General features: G+C 37.5%; 1 protein-coding gene across 1 annotated transcript; it reads right to left on the bottom strand.

Annotated features, from left to right (window-relative positions):
• Nucleotides 1–9819: 9819 nt before the first annotated feature.
• Nucleotides 9820–12072, bottom strand: LOC148017640 (uncharacterized). The gene is made up of 5 exons (XM_087662705.1): nt 11560–12072; nt 11101–11366; nt 10696–10817; nt 10489–10571; nt 9820–10368 (listed from the first exon to the last, which is right to left on the bottom strand). Exons 1-5 carry the CDS (start codon nt 11788–11790, stop codon nt 10066–10068), a joined length of 1005 nt encoding a protein of 334 aa, XP_087518831.1. The 5' UTR covers nt 11791–12072; the 3' UTR covers nt 9820–10065.
• Between the last annotated feature and the right edge of the window lie 4353 nt (nt 12073–16425).

Raw genomic sequence — 16425 nt, 5'->3', positions numbered from 1 at the left:
ATTCCTCCCCACACTCCCTCTCCTCCAGCCATGCATCGGCTGGGGGAAGGGATAATTTAAAAAAATTTGCCTAAAATTTATCCGATTGCCCCTTCAAAAAGGGTGTTCCCTCGCGGCTTTTACGGTCTTCAACCCCAGCCTCTAATTCACAATGTGGAGGCCTCATTTTTGAGCGTGAATGGTATGGATTAAGCTACCAATAATATGATGTAGGGGATACCCTTGCACAGGATTTACACGGCGTGCGGGAAGTCAATATTTACGGTACGCAGTGTGCGGGAATATTACAAGTTCTAAGAAGGCATTAGCCATATCCCCTTCTTTCATAAGATCTGGGGCTTTGTTAGGACTTAGGGACAATGGTAGCAGCAATCCTTAGGCCATGCCTTCTTGTGAGTATGCTTTTGAATTTCTTTCAATAGTTGGGAGACAAGATCACCAACTGTCGGAATGTTAGGTTTGGTTTGAATGTGTCTAGGTCTTTGACGAAGTTATATTCTTTAAAAGGATCCACCGATTTCTCCAATCAGCTGGGGAATAGGAAAATCCCCACTTTTATCTTCCCTCTTTCTTCTAGAAGTAGAAAAATTTGCTTTTCTTCTACTACTAGAGGCACTTCTGCATCCTCTATCTCTTGGAGATTTGGTTTTGTATTTGTAATTGTATATATATCCTTCTGTAGTAGTAATAGACGGCTCTGTAATGTACCATTTTGTTCTGTTTCTCCTTAAGAAGATTGAACTTCACCATTTTCCAAGATCCGACAAAATCTCTCTTGATGAGTCTCTAACCATAGACCATGAGAAAAATGGATCAAATCTGAGTGAGATGGGATTTTTAGCATGATGGGTTTGATGTGGAAATCTCATGTGTCATAGTTAGGATGAACGGGTTGGAAGGAAGTCAATCCATCGAATGTGCATGTGTTTTTGTTTTCATTGGGCAGGCTTGGATTTTTGAAAAAAAAAATTGATTTAAGAAAAATTGGAAAAAATAAAAAACACAAATTATTATTGCTTGTCTATAACCACCATATCTTGCATTTTAGGCAATGGTGAGTGATTCGTCACTTGAATGTGCTTCATGGACTAAAACTCCATAATAATTGCAAGTTTCTACTCAAATTTTACTAATTTCCATCAATTTTACCATGGGATGCATTGGCATATTGCAGGGTCGGGAATTCGATTAACAAGTAGCTAGTTGAAGTTAATGCTCGATGACCTTTAAAGACTCTTGCTTGTGAATATCAATGCTATTCATGGTTGGGGATAAAAGACACATAAAAGGGTCATGAAAACATGTGGAATTTTCTATAGCTAATTCACATTTATTGATTTTGGAGCTTGACACAAGAAGTACATGAAACTTGTCGCACATGTAATAACTAGGTGCATTACTTGCTTGTAGTGATTTTTGGGAATAATTGGAAAAGGGTTAAGAACATGAGTATTGCTGGTATTTCATTGATGTTTTTGATATTCTTTGATGAAAATATGTGGTTTATGGTTTGGAAAATAATTCAAGAAAGGGTAGTAAGAGGGCACAAACAATCTAATCATAATTACTACAGTTAGTGTGAGAAGACTACAACATGTATGCTTGACAAAACAAATAGCGATGATTGCTTACATCAGTAAATTTAGTAAAAAAAAATAAGACTTGAATGCCTAATATTCATGAGAAATCAAAATTCCATGTTGGTTGTTTTTTCTCTTATTATCGAATGATTGCTAATAATTGATTGCAGTGAAGATAATGTGCTTAACAAACTTGCAATTGAGACTATTTTTGTGAAGCCATAGGATGATCTGTTTACTAAAAATTAATTGTAAAAATTCTTAGAAAGCATTAAATTTTCTAAATTTTCATTGTTTTGAATGAACTACTTGCACAAGAACTAGTCAGGGGCTGACTAGTTAATCCATGGTACTTATGAGCAGCCTATTCTTGGATGTGTTGTTAACAAAATGGTCAATAAGGTTTTTTGCTATAATTTATTATGTATGATTAGTAAAAAATTTTGAAATTTTATTGGGAATAACATCATTGGTTTTAAAATCCACTAGGGATGAATAGGTAGACAAACTAGCTACAATTGTGTTACCATTATCTAGTCGGCCTACAGTGGTATTACCATTAGCTAGTTGGACTAGTGACAGGTAAGACCAAACTGTGTGAGTTCCTAAAATTCTTGATGTGCCCAGCCAAATCATGGCACAAACCTACAAATTCTCTTATATTTGTTGAGTATTCATCACAAGTGTTGTAGACTTCGCATATTGCATTGAGACAGTCCTTTGCAATGTTGACTAGCTCCTTTCTACAGTCCTTTACAATGTTGACTAGATCCTTTCTACATGGAGATGAGAGTGCATAGTTTGAAGAGGTAATGGCTGAAGTATGAGATGACTTAATTATCATGTTTATTTTAGAAATATTACTATTATTTGCAGTATGGGAGGTACATTGAGTTAGTTAGAATTGAGGGTGCTATTGCAAGCACTTGGGAGACTCTTTGGCTTGGGTAAGTTACTCATGAATATATATGTGTGCATCATGTGAGTTTAATTTTTTTTTTAAAGAATACCAATTTTATATGTTTTTTACATACAAAAGGGTGTAATATGAAGGGTTTTTTACAGATTGAATAGAAAAGGGTTATGTTTTATTCAAGAAAAATTCACAGATAAGGATATTTATAAATAGGCCTTGAACGCATATAATGTAAATGATATACACATAGTAACTTCCCCGAGCTCTTTGGGAGGCCCAAAAAAGATAGTTTGGGGCACCTAGGGGACATACTTTCAATCTATTCATGCTCCTTGGTCCTTGTACTACTGATAATTGTGAAATTACAGGTTTTTGGGGATGAATCATAGGTTCGATACCAGTAAGGAACCTCTCATGCTCACTTGCTGATTGGGAAGTGATTGATAGGTAGGAAGTGGTTGACTAGACACTATCTAGTTAAGAGCTTGCCTTTTCGAGTTTGGCAGGATGACTTGCATGTGGTTTAGTGTTCTACCTCCTTTTGTTAGAGATTACCAAGTCATCTGTGAGGATTCCACACTCTGAAGTCAAACGGGGTAGCTTGGGACCTTGCAGAATCACAAGCAGGTCGTGACCTCTAGTTGCACTATGCTACAAAGCACTACTAGTGGTTGGAAAAATGTCATGAGGTCTGATCAAACTCATGTGATGGATTGAGTACCTCCTGGGTAAGGATTTAGTAATTATGGACTCTCAAGATATTAGGATAACCCATATTGACTTGAACCCTAATGCATTTGTTTATTCCAACTGCTTGAGTCACACTTGGACTATGATTTTCTAGGCAAGACAAAACCCCATCGAGGTCATTCACCATATTATTCTTAACACCTCATGACTTAATGCTCATCATTTTAGTCATCCAAGAGACACTCTCTTGAGGTAAGTTGGAAACCTTGACTCATCTTTGAGTGTAATAATTCCAAAAGAGAGATGGTCATAGCACACATTCAGATCTTGACAAGCAGTACCATATACAAGGGCGAACAAGAAGTGCCTACTTAGCCACTGATGGCTACAAAGAAACTAAGCTTAAGTACTTGCAAGTCCTAACATTACACCACATTGAATCAAGATAGACAATATCTCAATCATGCAAGGAACATCAAATAGGAACCCCTAGTACTTTGTCAAGGCTCATTAGCCTCATTGAGACACTTGTCACGCAAGAGTATCCAAAAAACATGGTAAAAACAAGTTTAAATGTTGACTCTCTGGAGTTTGATGCAATGAACTTCTCTACAAATATCTAGAAGCTAATATCAATCTATGACCAACACACACGAGTTGAACATAGAGGAAGAGATCATGGCAGATGTAGAAGCCAAGAGGAAACTTGGAAGGGATCTTGTTAGGCAAGTTGCAAGGTTCATAGGAAATCAAAGACTTGATCCAAGAGGTTCAGAAGCCTCAATGACATAGAAAATAACAACTTTGATACTTCCAAGAATTTGTTACCGCTTCCAAGAACACTTGTATGTGGATTTTCCTAGAAGAAAAGCATCAACAAGTGGCTCAAACATGCCATTAGTTACCTTAGGAATTTTTGGAATAGAGACGCTTGATGATGATGAAACATCAAGGATTCTAAAATGTTCATGTGTTCCTCCTTGCTCCATTGGACATGCTCTTTCTCATGGGTCAGCATAGCTATAGTCCTCTTGAGATCTTCATGTCTTTTAGTGCCTTTCTCCCACTACTCGACCAATTTGAGGGTTCTGTCCTTCATCAGCTTCACTTCTTCATCATCTAGCCATAATTGTACATTTTTTCGGTCTTTCTCCTTTAGCCGCTCTTCCAACTCTGCCATAGTTTTTGAGGCCTCCTCATGGAGGGATTTTTATTTTTCTCTATTCTTTGTCTCTTTTCTATACTATGCAAGTAGCTCCTCATATTTGTCATTATCCATTATTTTTCTAGCCAAGGTGGCTAGTGCTATTCTAAGAGTGTAAACGCCCCTAGTGTATTACCATTGAAGTGTTACATAAGCTTCATTTTCCCTTTCTAGGTCTAACACCCCTTTGCTTCTTTTCTTCTTCCTTCTCATCCCTTTGCTCTTCCAAAGTCTTGAGAAGGTCATCAAAGTCATGTGAAGTCCCTTAAGTGATACGGGGAACCCATGACGAGGTGTCCTCTAGCCACCATGGCACCTTCTCCATCCTCTTTTCTAGTTCAAATTTTTTTGTTGCAAGCTTCTTTGACCCTATAAGGCTAGATCCCAGTGATGGACTTCCTCACCAAAATGAGTAGAATTCTTCCACCCCTATTCTCGACCTTCCCTTGGTATTTGACTACCTCCTTTCAACCTAAGAAGAGGTGTCAACAACAATGGGGAAATAGGTAGTGTGGTTCTTTCAGGTTCTTGGGTAGGCTGTGGTGGTGGTGATAAGGGATGAACTGGCTCTTTTGGTATAGTAGAGGATAGAACCCAGCTGGCAAAAAAGATCATGAGAATCCTATAAAAGAGTTTTGTAAAGACTCTCACAAAAGTCACCAACTCGGAAAAAGAGGACCCAATGGAGGGATTGATGAGAAAAATCCAAGTGGCTAGCGAGTCCCTTTAGAACACCTTGGAGCCACTACCACAACTACTTGAGTATGAGTCCAATTGAGATAAAGTGGCCCAGCACCTTGAACAAGAAGGCCTCACAAGGGAGCAACTAGTAAGATTGGGATTTGTGATTCACAAGGAGCTTGACCCTTCATTAGTACAAATTGATCGAAATGTGGAAGAGTCATCCTCTTCAAGTGTAAACAGAGACCCAAAGCAATATAGGAAAAACAACTAGGTGAAGTGGAATTGAAGCTTAAATTGGAGCCACAATATGTGCCAAAGGTGTCCTTCCTAAGAGGAACACAAGAAGCTAGCATAGGTTGGGAAGAAGAGCTCTTAGCCCTAGAAAGAATGTAGTCATGGGATGCACCAATGACCTTTATTTTCAATAAAACAAAAAAGCTCAAGCAGATACTCCCAATGAACATCATGAATGTTGAGAAATGTGCAATCACACCCATTATAGCCTCTTTGTAAGGAACAACAAAGCAAAGAATCACATTGCAAATAAGCCTTAGGCTAGGTCATGTATGCACAATTTATTAAAACCATAGTTGGCAAATACCATGGTCCCTTTCCACCTTTTTCACCTACCAAAACCACCTACTGTAAGCCTATAAAAGGCACTCATCCTCACACTTATTTGATCAATTATTCTCATTCACTTGTACTTGCATTATGCTTGGATAATATCAATTGTTCTTCTTTGTCCTTACTTATGCCTCATTATAATTGTCTCTTTGCTCATCATTGATCCACCTTAGCATGCATCCTCAATATTTTAACAATGAAGCAAGTGACTAAGATTGGGGTAGTGTTAGGGAGGAGATGGCTGGATCAAAAGTTGCAAGATCGTGACTCATGCCAAGGAGAGGAGGCAAGGTACTAGCAGAATAATGTGTTGGAAAAGCCTATGGGTTTGAATCATAGCCAGCTTGGAGACTATCTTGGAGGAGAGCAATGAGGCATGGATGGCCTTCTATTGAGTATTGCTACCTAAGGAAAGAGGAGATCCCATGCATTTACCCCACAGACGAAGGCATGGTGTTCACTACTACAACCTCAACACACATGAAAGTTACCACTTTCCCCTAATATTCAGTGTGAAAGACAGTTGACTTGAGGACCTGCCTCTAATGTCAAGAGTTAGACCTGGCACCTTCATTCAAGAAGTTTATAGACACATTTCAGAATTGCCCAAATCCAACCTTTGTGACAACTTGTAACTATCTAAAGCTCTTGTTGTTGTTGCTAAGTCAAAAGAAAGCAATTGAGAAAGGGTGATTCCACCCCTTGTTTTTTGATATAAATGCGGGAATAGATGGGTATACCATCGCAAGGCTCATACTTCGAGCTACCATGCTACTTGCCTACTGCATGAAGCTTTTGGAAGACATGAACAAAAGCCGGTTCACCATATGTAATCATCTCTTATTGCCTCAACAACAATCAATATCCACTTATCGATTAAGACATACATGATGAGCAAGGTCTTCATTGAGAATCCATGAGGCCCCTACTTCCATCAACCCAAGATCAAAGGAGAGCTAGGAAATAGTTGCCAAAAAGAAAAGAAAACACTCTTAGGGATTCCCACGTGGGAAATGACCCATGGCCAGATCCACTAGCTCCTTTTAAACCTCCAAAACCCCCCTTCACTCTTATTTCAATCCCCGCTTTCCTCACAGTCATTCAGGTTGAAGGGCAGGACATCCCAAGAAACTGGTAGACATGTCACCCTAAACACCACATCATTGCACCTAAACCTCTCACCAATTCAGTTAATGTACCCTTTCTATCTAATTTTATATGTAAATTATATCTCTTGATATGAAGTCCTTTTATAGATAGTTGTGTTACTATGTTCAAATTTTAGAGCATTAAATATTTGAGACTTGGAAATATCATTGAATAGGACTCTTTTCTAAATGCATATCAGCATATTTTCTCTAACCCTTGTATGTATAGTACCATGTGGTACCAGGATAACTAAATGGAATTTCCAATCCTATTACCAACTTCCTCCATAGCTTCTATTGCCCCTCTTTCCTCTTGCATACTTACCACTATACTAGCTATTTTGAGGCTAATTTTGTTTTTTCTTTTGTTTCTTACTAACCTCCATAGCCTTGTCCTCTAACTTGGCCTCTTGCATTACTATCACCACTTTTCTTGCGACCACCTATGATCATTCATTCTCTTCCCTCTTGCTAATGAACTAGTGGTTGCACTTCTAATGCTAGAAAAATATATCATCCTTGTTTACTCCCTTAATAGTGGGATGAGAGAATGATTTAATATTGTCTCCAATATCTAGTATGCTAGTGAAATGCTTTTTAACAATCCATATAGGCATGTTGCCACTAAACCATTGTCATCAACCTTCACAGAAAGACTACACAACTAGTCCATAATGGTGCAAAGCTTTAAAAAGAAATATTGAATACTAGCAAACTCTTTCTCTACATCATATAACTCCTACATCAATAGTGGGTTCTAAGACATTATGCTAGTCTTATCCTATACATGGCCAATAGAATACTTTGTTCTAGAGTGATAAATATGTGATGTGTTAACTAGTGTGTCTTATAAACCGTTGAATTAATATGTGGGTTTACATTGTCATATGGAAACTTCACCTTACTCTTTCATTGGCTGTTTGGCACAATTTGTTTACCCATATGCGTGTTTTTTTAATGTGAAAGTTTTGTGGTGGACAATTATTTCTATGTAGCTTTGCATCCTAGTTACATTTACATATGCATTTAGTAGCCATTTCATACAATGATTTTTTAAATAAAAATTATCGTGATGCCATCTCACATAGCAAAATGCATCCATTACTTCAATGGATACTAATGTGCACATAACCACTATCTCAATAACACCAAAACATGCTCTCAAGGGTGCTTAGATAGTGAGAGCTTCTATCCTACGTCCACATCTCTTCAACATGTATGAAAACATAATATCCTAATGCTCAATGCTAGCTCAAACCCTTAATAAAATCATCTACAAAGTACAATGTCACTAGTGGCATATGTCATACATTCAACCCACTCCTTAGCCAAGAACAACCTCAAATTTACATCTACTTGCTATTGGAATACATTATAGCATATGTATCAGAAAAATCTATTTACACTTCCAATACACTTGTGAGGCATATCTTCCAAAAGCTTGCAATTCTTTTATGACATATAAATGCTTCTAAAATGGTATGAATAGTGGATCCATAGCTTCTTACCTCATTCCTTATCAAAGGAGATCCACAACAAGATATTGATGATTCAAAATTGACAATAGATGCATCTAGAAACAACCAATTCTATGTTATTGTCCCAATAAAGGACTATTCTATTTTGTGCAAAACAAGAAGTTGTAAGACTCATAAAACAAAAATTGTGATCACACAAACATGCAGGTTTGTTGTGCTCTTTGTTTGACACATTAGAACTCCTCAACCCAACATTGGATGAGATAGTTATGGTTGAAATGGTGAAGGGATGCCAAACTACCATTTTTTTTGCACAAAGCTATTATAGCAAGCATATTATTGTGAAACTTAATTTTTTGTTTGTGAGTCCAAGATAGAAATGCTAGAACCTAATTCACTTGAGTTATATTAAATATATTTAGATGGATTGCATCCTCCCTAGCCAATCTAATGTACCTCTAAATCCACATGAATGGTTTCTTGATATTAGGACTACTCGAGGCTAGATTTGGCTAGATCTATCTTGGAATACGACTCAACATCATTAGAATTACCTCATCTATAATGAGCCATTTTAATTAGACTGGATGCCATAATTCAACCCATCTCTTTATCCCATTTTCTTGTTTTCTTTTGGAATTCATGGGATGGCTCTAAACAAAAAAAAAATCCCCCATCATAAGCATTGCCAAAGGACCATGTCAACTCTTTCACTTTTCATGTATTTTTTTTGGGCAACTTGGGATGGCCCTTGATAGAAATAAATCGCTCATTATAGGCATCACCAAAGGACCATGTCAATTATTGCAAAGGGGAATCATGCCTACCATCCACTTCACAAAGTCAAAATGGTTTCCTATATCTTGTTCTTTGAAACAATGACAATTGTCAATGCTTCCAGTGAATCCATCCATTAAGTTGTTACAGGAAGTTGGTAGTGTGACATCTAGTGTCTCATAACCTCAACCCATGGTTGGTCCTAAGCAACTCTCATGATCCTCGTGGAATTGTGCAGACCTTCCCCTACAAGGTAGACTCCAGTGATCTTAGGTAGTAAAGTCCACAACATTCCAAGGGAGTTCAGAACGGCGTTGCCTAGAATGATCTCTTGATGGACTACTCAATCGTGCTGTCAAGGGGGGATCTGGCAAGCACATTAAAATATTAACCTATCTGCTTAAATTACTAGAAAACATTTTGGTTTTTCTTATATGCCATAAAATGACTTTTTTCCTCATGCCTTGTAACCTCTATCTTGTTGATCAAGAAATTGTCTTCCCATTTTCATGTAGCAATAAATTAAAAGCCTTGTGATATCTGTTGCAACAAGACCCAATTCTCATCACTCATTCGGATATCTTGCTAATGGAGATATTCTCTTTTCTTTTCTTAGGAAGCTAGCATAAATATGTGTCTATTAAGGGTTTCAAAAGCAAACAACATCTAGCAAGGAAAGTAAACATGAGAATTCAATCTTTTTCATGCATACTGAGACATTACAATACCATCACTTTGGATGTTATTACAATTTACACCCAAAAGTTATTTAGGCTTCTAAGAGATTGAAGAGTAGTGTGAGAACTTCACACACAATGTCAAGGCGTTTGAGGAATCAAAGAAAGCCAACTTAACAATAATAATAGAAGGATAACTTTCAATAATAAAATAGCAGTGTAACTTTGCATACCGTTTTAATGGGCGATATTTATTAGGCATTCGAGGCATTCAATTACATTTTTTAGCTTATCAGAAGCACTTTTCCACCTCTGTTGTCCTTTTTAGACTCTCGGATGGCTGCCCCGAAGTCTTCCAGCGGGAACTTTTGGCCAGCCAAGGGCGTGATGACCTTCGCCTCCAGCAGCTTCAAAACCTCTGCGCACGCGCGAGCTCGTCTCTCTGCATCCTCGACGTATTGCCAGCCGTTCCAAAAGCTCACTTGCACTCCCCTCATCAGATCCAGCGCACTAAAGCTGATGTCCCATCCAGATAGCCCTCCATACACAAACACTTTCCCACCATCCCTTACACTCGCACCCACAACCTAAAATACAACAAAACAGACAATTACACAGCAACCCATCATGAAAGGAGATGCTTGCTCACAATCTCTCCTTATTAGATTGATGAATAAACAAGGAACAATTCAAAGGGCCTTACTTACCTTGGTCAAGCTGCCAGCAACGGCATCAAAAGCCCCATAGGCTCCTTTCCCACTTGTTATTTCCTTCACTAACTGAACCACATCTGATGTAGTGCGAACGCACACATGTTCCCATTAGTTCATATAACTGAATATTCTTGCCTCCATCTTTAAGCAAAAGGGGTCAATCAACGCCATCCATACACATACACAAATGCCTACAATTACCTTCTGTCTCGGAGTTGATCACATGGTCCGCACCAAGGGCTATCAATTCATCTTTATATGTGTCTCTTCTAACCACATTGATGGTCTTCAGACCCCAATGTTTAGCTAGTTGTATTAGCTGCCTGTTGCTCAAGGCAGGATGGAATGAAAATCTCTCTCTCTCTCTCTCTCTCTCTCTCTCTCTCTCTCTCGCATGCGTTCTGCACAAGCAACTATATTAACTGGTACAAGCAAACCTATCTAGCATCTAGCAAGTGCTTTTTAGACCATCACATATGCTGTCGTTCTAAACCTCACTGAGAACAGTAAGCAAGCATCGTCTCTATCGTGAGTTTCAGATGTTTGATATAAGATCACTGATCATGTTAATGCAGCATGCACATACAGGACTAGGGACACACAGACCTGCCAAGGACAGATGCCGCTGCTGTGTGTAATATGTATTCGCCCTTGGGAGCAGCCAGATCCTCGAGAAGGCCAAAGGCAGTCCAGGGGTTCACAAAAAACTGGGCAGCTGTCTCATCGCTGATGCCATCGGGGCAAGCCACGATGTGTTCCTCTGGCAGCGCCACATAGTCCTGCCAGGAACCCTCTCCCGTTTTCAAGTGCTCCATCCAGACAAGGGGGATGACACGCTGGCCAGGCTTAAACTTGCTCACATTACCGCCAATCTGGCCAAGGTTTGCAACAGACAATCAGGACTCAGGAGAAAGATTAACCCTAATTAATTACTGTACAAACGGTCAGAATGATCGACATGCTCACAGCTTATAACGAAGTTTTCAACTGTCAAGCAGGAGAAAGAAGAACGAACCCTAACTTACTGTACAAAGGGACGTCAGAATATGGTATCTATGATTATACCTCTTCGACTATCCCGAAGCCCTCCGTGCCAATGATGGGGTGCCTGTCGTTGAGCTGATGGACGAGGCGGCCCGAGCGTACAAAGATGAGGTCGACTGGGTGGATGGGGCGGACAATCATCCTCACAAGGACGTGCCCTGGCGATGGCAGACCGTGCTTCTCCTTGATGGTGACCAACTGCATCACCTCCTCGGGCTCTCCTTCTCTTGTCTGAACCAGTGCTCGAGCCATCGCTTCCTCTCTCTCTCTCTCTCTCTCTCTCTCTTGTCAGCCTGCTGCTGCTACGTAGGTATAGTAAGCTGCAATATCTCGACGTCTGGCTTCTGAAAATGAGCTCCTGCCGCACACTTATAATTAATTACCAACCCAAGTAGCATTACAATTTTTATATTATATGATCAGAATTCAGCAGTTTTGCTATCATGGGAGTTTCGAGTCACAACGACTCGTGTAAGAATTCCCAAGAGAAGTCACAATGAAGCCTAAGGAGAGTCCTATTAAAGGATCAATTTACAGATTGTGCCTCTTAAAAGAAAGTTATAACCTAGAGGAAAGAGGAGTTATTTACACATCATCGCACTCAATGTGCTTCTATTGGTAATATTTGTGGCATCTAAATTGATAAAAAGCACCCCATGAGAGGCCATGTCTTAATGCGTCCTTAAATCAAAATCCCTAGAATCCCCTCACATTCCCTTATCCTTTTTAGCTCCATGCTCTATCGGCCTTCCCCAAGCTTCTCTTACTAGGTTCTTCTAGCCTGCCACATGATGTCATTAGGGGTGGATTGGACAACTGACAACACCTCACTTGCTTATAGTTAGTCTAGTGATAGGGACAATGAGGCAAGAGGATAGGAGGGGAAAGCGTTTTGAGAGGAGGAGAGGGAAGCAAGCAACGCGAAGTGATGCAAAGCAAAGGATGCATCACTTGTCTTGCCCAAACTTTTCTATCGTGCGTGATTCATAGAACAAATTGAAAGTCGCCACGTCAACCAAATGCCCCTTCCTTTTGTATCCCAAATTGGCTTTCAGGGTGTGAATGTAACTAGCCTAAGATGTGGGACAACCGAGACTATAATACTAGCAAGTTGCAAGGGAAGTAGGGTCTCCCTAACCGTGTGATCATGCATGTTTTAAAGGTAAGCATACATTTGTGCACAAATGTGTCAGTCAATAGAAAAAACTTACTCTTATCTCAAACTACCAAATTGTTATCCACGTAAACTAAGTTAGTGTGTCTACATGCATATCAAACACATAATGTGCACATGCACATGCATATGCAAACATCATGTGTATATCCAGAATAGTTTTGGAATTCACATAAGATAGAGGTGAATTAGTTCGTGGGATATTTGAGAAACAATTATATTACTTGGTATAGGAGCATAATTGTCAATTCTTGTATGGAGGCATGTTCCAATTAGGAAATACCCAAAAAAAAAAACTTAGGAAATGCTATCACGTATAGGATGATGTCATGATTAAAAGAAAAGGCACGTGAGAAAGACATCTACTTAGAGATTTAAAGTATAGGGCCTTGAGACCAAGCAATGCAAGTCAATAAATTTGGTCTTCTTTAGAAAAATGGAGCTTGATGGAGATGGTCTTGCTTGACACTTTTAACATAGGAAGACAAAAAACACATGCACTTTCCTACTAAAAGGTGGTTACTTTCACTTCCTTTTGACGTGCATAAGAAGAAATTTCTTCATACACAATTGAAAGTATGCATATCTCTACAGTACACAATGAAGACTAGTCAAGTAATCTTGTTTGAAATTACAAATTCGTGAGTCTTTTTGAAGTAATGAGTAGTGGTAATAGTCAAGATGATCAAGGTATTCATTGTATTCAAAATTATATCTTAAGCATATGTATTTATTGAGCTATAGCATGTTAAGATGTGTTACAAACTTCAATGCAAGTTCACTCAATAATATAGAAAGCACAATAGGAAATTTATAACATTCATCCACAAAAACCCTTTGAAGTTGCTACTATATTATTCTCTAGAGAAAAAAATGATTGAAATATTAATGCTGCCCAAAGCTCATGATTGTCTATGTGCTACACAAAGGGTCAGGGAGTTATCTCTAAAGACATAGCAAAGCCATCACCATCTTAACTATGAGTGTAGACATTGAAAGGTGCACACATTCTCAATTAATAGATTACACCTAGTAAGCTATTATAAGGAAACCCTCGAAGTTTTGTTGGTGTTAAAATGAATTTCCAACATGAGGTCTAAATCAATCATCGGCTAAGTGATGTTATAATTGTACACAAGCTTTATACTTACAAAGTTACATCAACTTTTGAGATTAAAATTCTTTATGAGGAATGGTATTATTTGGAGAGTCAAAAAGAAGTTATGAGAGGAAGTAATATATAATCAAAGCTTGAAATGTATGCATTACATATTCGAGAACCGATAAGTTATGTTAATTAAAATGTAGACTTCTTGTCTTCATTGATATCCAAAGCAAATCACATACCTACAATCTTTCATGTTTTAATATATGGTACGTGATGGGAAAATTCGATTGCTATAATAAATTCTCTTTTATAAAGCTGGGAATGCATGGATTACATATTTAAGAATCGATAAGTTATGGTAACTAAATAAAGATTTTCATATATGTCTTTATTAATATCTAAAGCACACATATACCAACAATCTTTCATGTTTTAATATAATGTATGTGATGAGAAATTTTGATTGCTACAATCATTTCTCTTTTATAAAACTTGAAATATATGGATTACATATTCAAAAACTGATAAGTTATGGTAATTAAATTGTAAACTTCCATATATGTCTTGATTGCTATCCAAAGTGCATCACATACCCACAACTTAACAAATGGGTCGACAAAAATGGAAAATAAGCATTACATTTCTCTCCATCAATAGTAGGAAAAGGAAGTTTCAACTATGAAGCATGAGACCTTTAGTCAAGTAGATCAATTAAAAGGTAAATATCAAGTATAAATTGTATTAAATGCTATAAGGTCATAAAATGACACCTTTTACTTTACTAAACTTATAGATTTTTTACCAAATTGTAATTAAAAAATCTCTTTTATAAATATAATCCTGTAATTTCACTAACTAAAATTTAAAAATCCCTTTTATAAATATAATCTTGTAAATTTCACTAACTAAAATATCATTTCTTTTGAACTCACATAATATCATCATCAAATGCTACACTGATAGATCCAAGAGCTTCGATAATGCTCTTGATCTTTGATGCATAATTCTTGATGGACGTGTTTCCTCTTTTAACTTGATTTAGCTCTGACTTGAGTAACAACTTTTTGGCCTTTATGTTTACCTCAAACAACCTTGCTAGATTCTTCCAAGCAACAGTGGGGGTTTTAGATTACTATAAATAGTCCAATATACTATTTTTGATACTCACAAATAGCTAATACATCACTTTACTCTAGGCTTGCTCCGATCCTTCTTAGTCTTTATCTGTTCTGCATTAGCATTTTGTTGAGGGGCTTTGGGTGCCACTACTATGTCTCTTGAAATGTAGTTCCAAGTTCCCTTTAAGAAAATTTTTATCTTAAACTTTCATGCTTGATAATTATTATTATCAAGATTCTCACTGATGATCCAGTTAAAATTATCAAAGATTTTGGAAAGACAATAAGCAACCTCGCATAACTTGTAATCTACAACCAAGCTTATCAATAAAACCAAAATATACAATCTTTTTTAGTAAATGCACAACAATAGCTATAATTTGCAATCTATATGCAAATATCCTTTGTTCTACAACCTAGTAGACACCTCACACCTTAGAGATTTGAAATCTATAATCTCCATACCTATAAGAATTAAATATAAGTGAAACTATAGTATACCTAGAAATTAGTTTTGACTAACTTGCAAGACCCAAATGGAGACCAAAATGACCTCTAATGGGAAAAAAAATATTGGAAAAGCTTTAAAGGGTGAATCTCTAGTATCTGTATTGTTGAGATGGCAAGTTCAATACTTGCAAATATTGATAATAGACCACCTAGTTAAATGGATTCGCATGTCTACACTTAGCACATAGGTGATCATTATGATCTTCACATGGCCACTAACTTATCACTTATTATATTTGGTTTGTTATATCTATCTACATTTGGCATAATTATAGTGCCATAATCGATTAGTGTAGTCAATTATGCACAATTTGACTTAGCATGCAACTTTCCTTTATGTTGAATCTAATCTATACTTTCCTTTATATTGAATCTAATCTATACTTTATGTGAATTGTATTATGCGAGAAAGAAGGAATAAGACCAACAAGAAAACGTTTTAGGCTCCATCTCAGTTCTTGTATTCTTGGGTGAGCTTTCTCTTGTGTATATTGTGTGTGTTTGACATAGCAGCTCAAGCAAGTCTTTCCATCACACGATTTGTGAAATGGTATTAGAGCACTAACACTAAAGAGGCTACTTTTGAAGGCTGAAGTGAAGGAGAAGGAGAAATAATTCAAGCAAGTAAACAATAAGTAAGAATCTCTCCCATTTTCTCTCTCTTTCCCTTGGATAATGACTGTGGAGGCACCAAAAGCAAGGTAGAGCAAAAATCTCAAATTGCTATGAGATTTAGTGTGAAAAAAAAATGGTGTATATACTACAAATAGGCCCTTTATGGATTTCTCACTATGTTTTTGGCCATTCAAGGTCATTTGAAGCCTTGTTTTAGCCCTACAAGGTTGCATACAATAGTTTCAGGAGGAGGTGCTTTAATTTTGGTATGTTGGCCATTCTCTAATACACATGTTATAAATTTTAAATCTATAAGTTCTAAGGTGTTTGTCAAGAAGTAAACATAAGGTTTGTGTGCAAAC

This window comes from Lygodium microphyllum, chromosome 22, assembly GCF_053477565.2.
Source record: "Lygodium microphyllum isolate KBCC chromosome 22, Lygodium_microphyllum_v1.1.10, whole genome shotgun sequence".
NCBI classification, from domain to species: Eukaryota; Viridiplantae; Streptophyta; class Polypodiopsida; order Schizaeales; family Lygodiaceae; genus Lygodium; species Lygodium microphyllum.
This window is presented reverse-complemented; position numbering and strand designations above follow the sequence as displayed.

Bases quoted from the DNA above. Each gene is read 5' to 3' on its own strand.
- LOC148017640 (XM_087662705.1), bottom strand. From the start codon at position 11,790: ATGGCTCGAGCACTGGTTCAGACAAGAGAAGGAGAGCCCGAGGAGGTG. The intron at 10,572-10,695 runs GTAATTGTAGGC...GCACTACATCAG, and splicing joins GATCAACTCCGAGACAGAAG to ATGTGGTTCAGTTAGTGAAG. The intron at 10,369-10,488 runs GTAAGTAAGGCC...GTTGTATTTTAG, and splicing joins TTGCTGGCAGCTTGACCAAG to GTTGTGGGTGCGAGTGTAAG.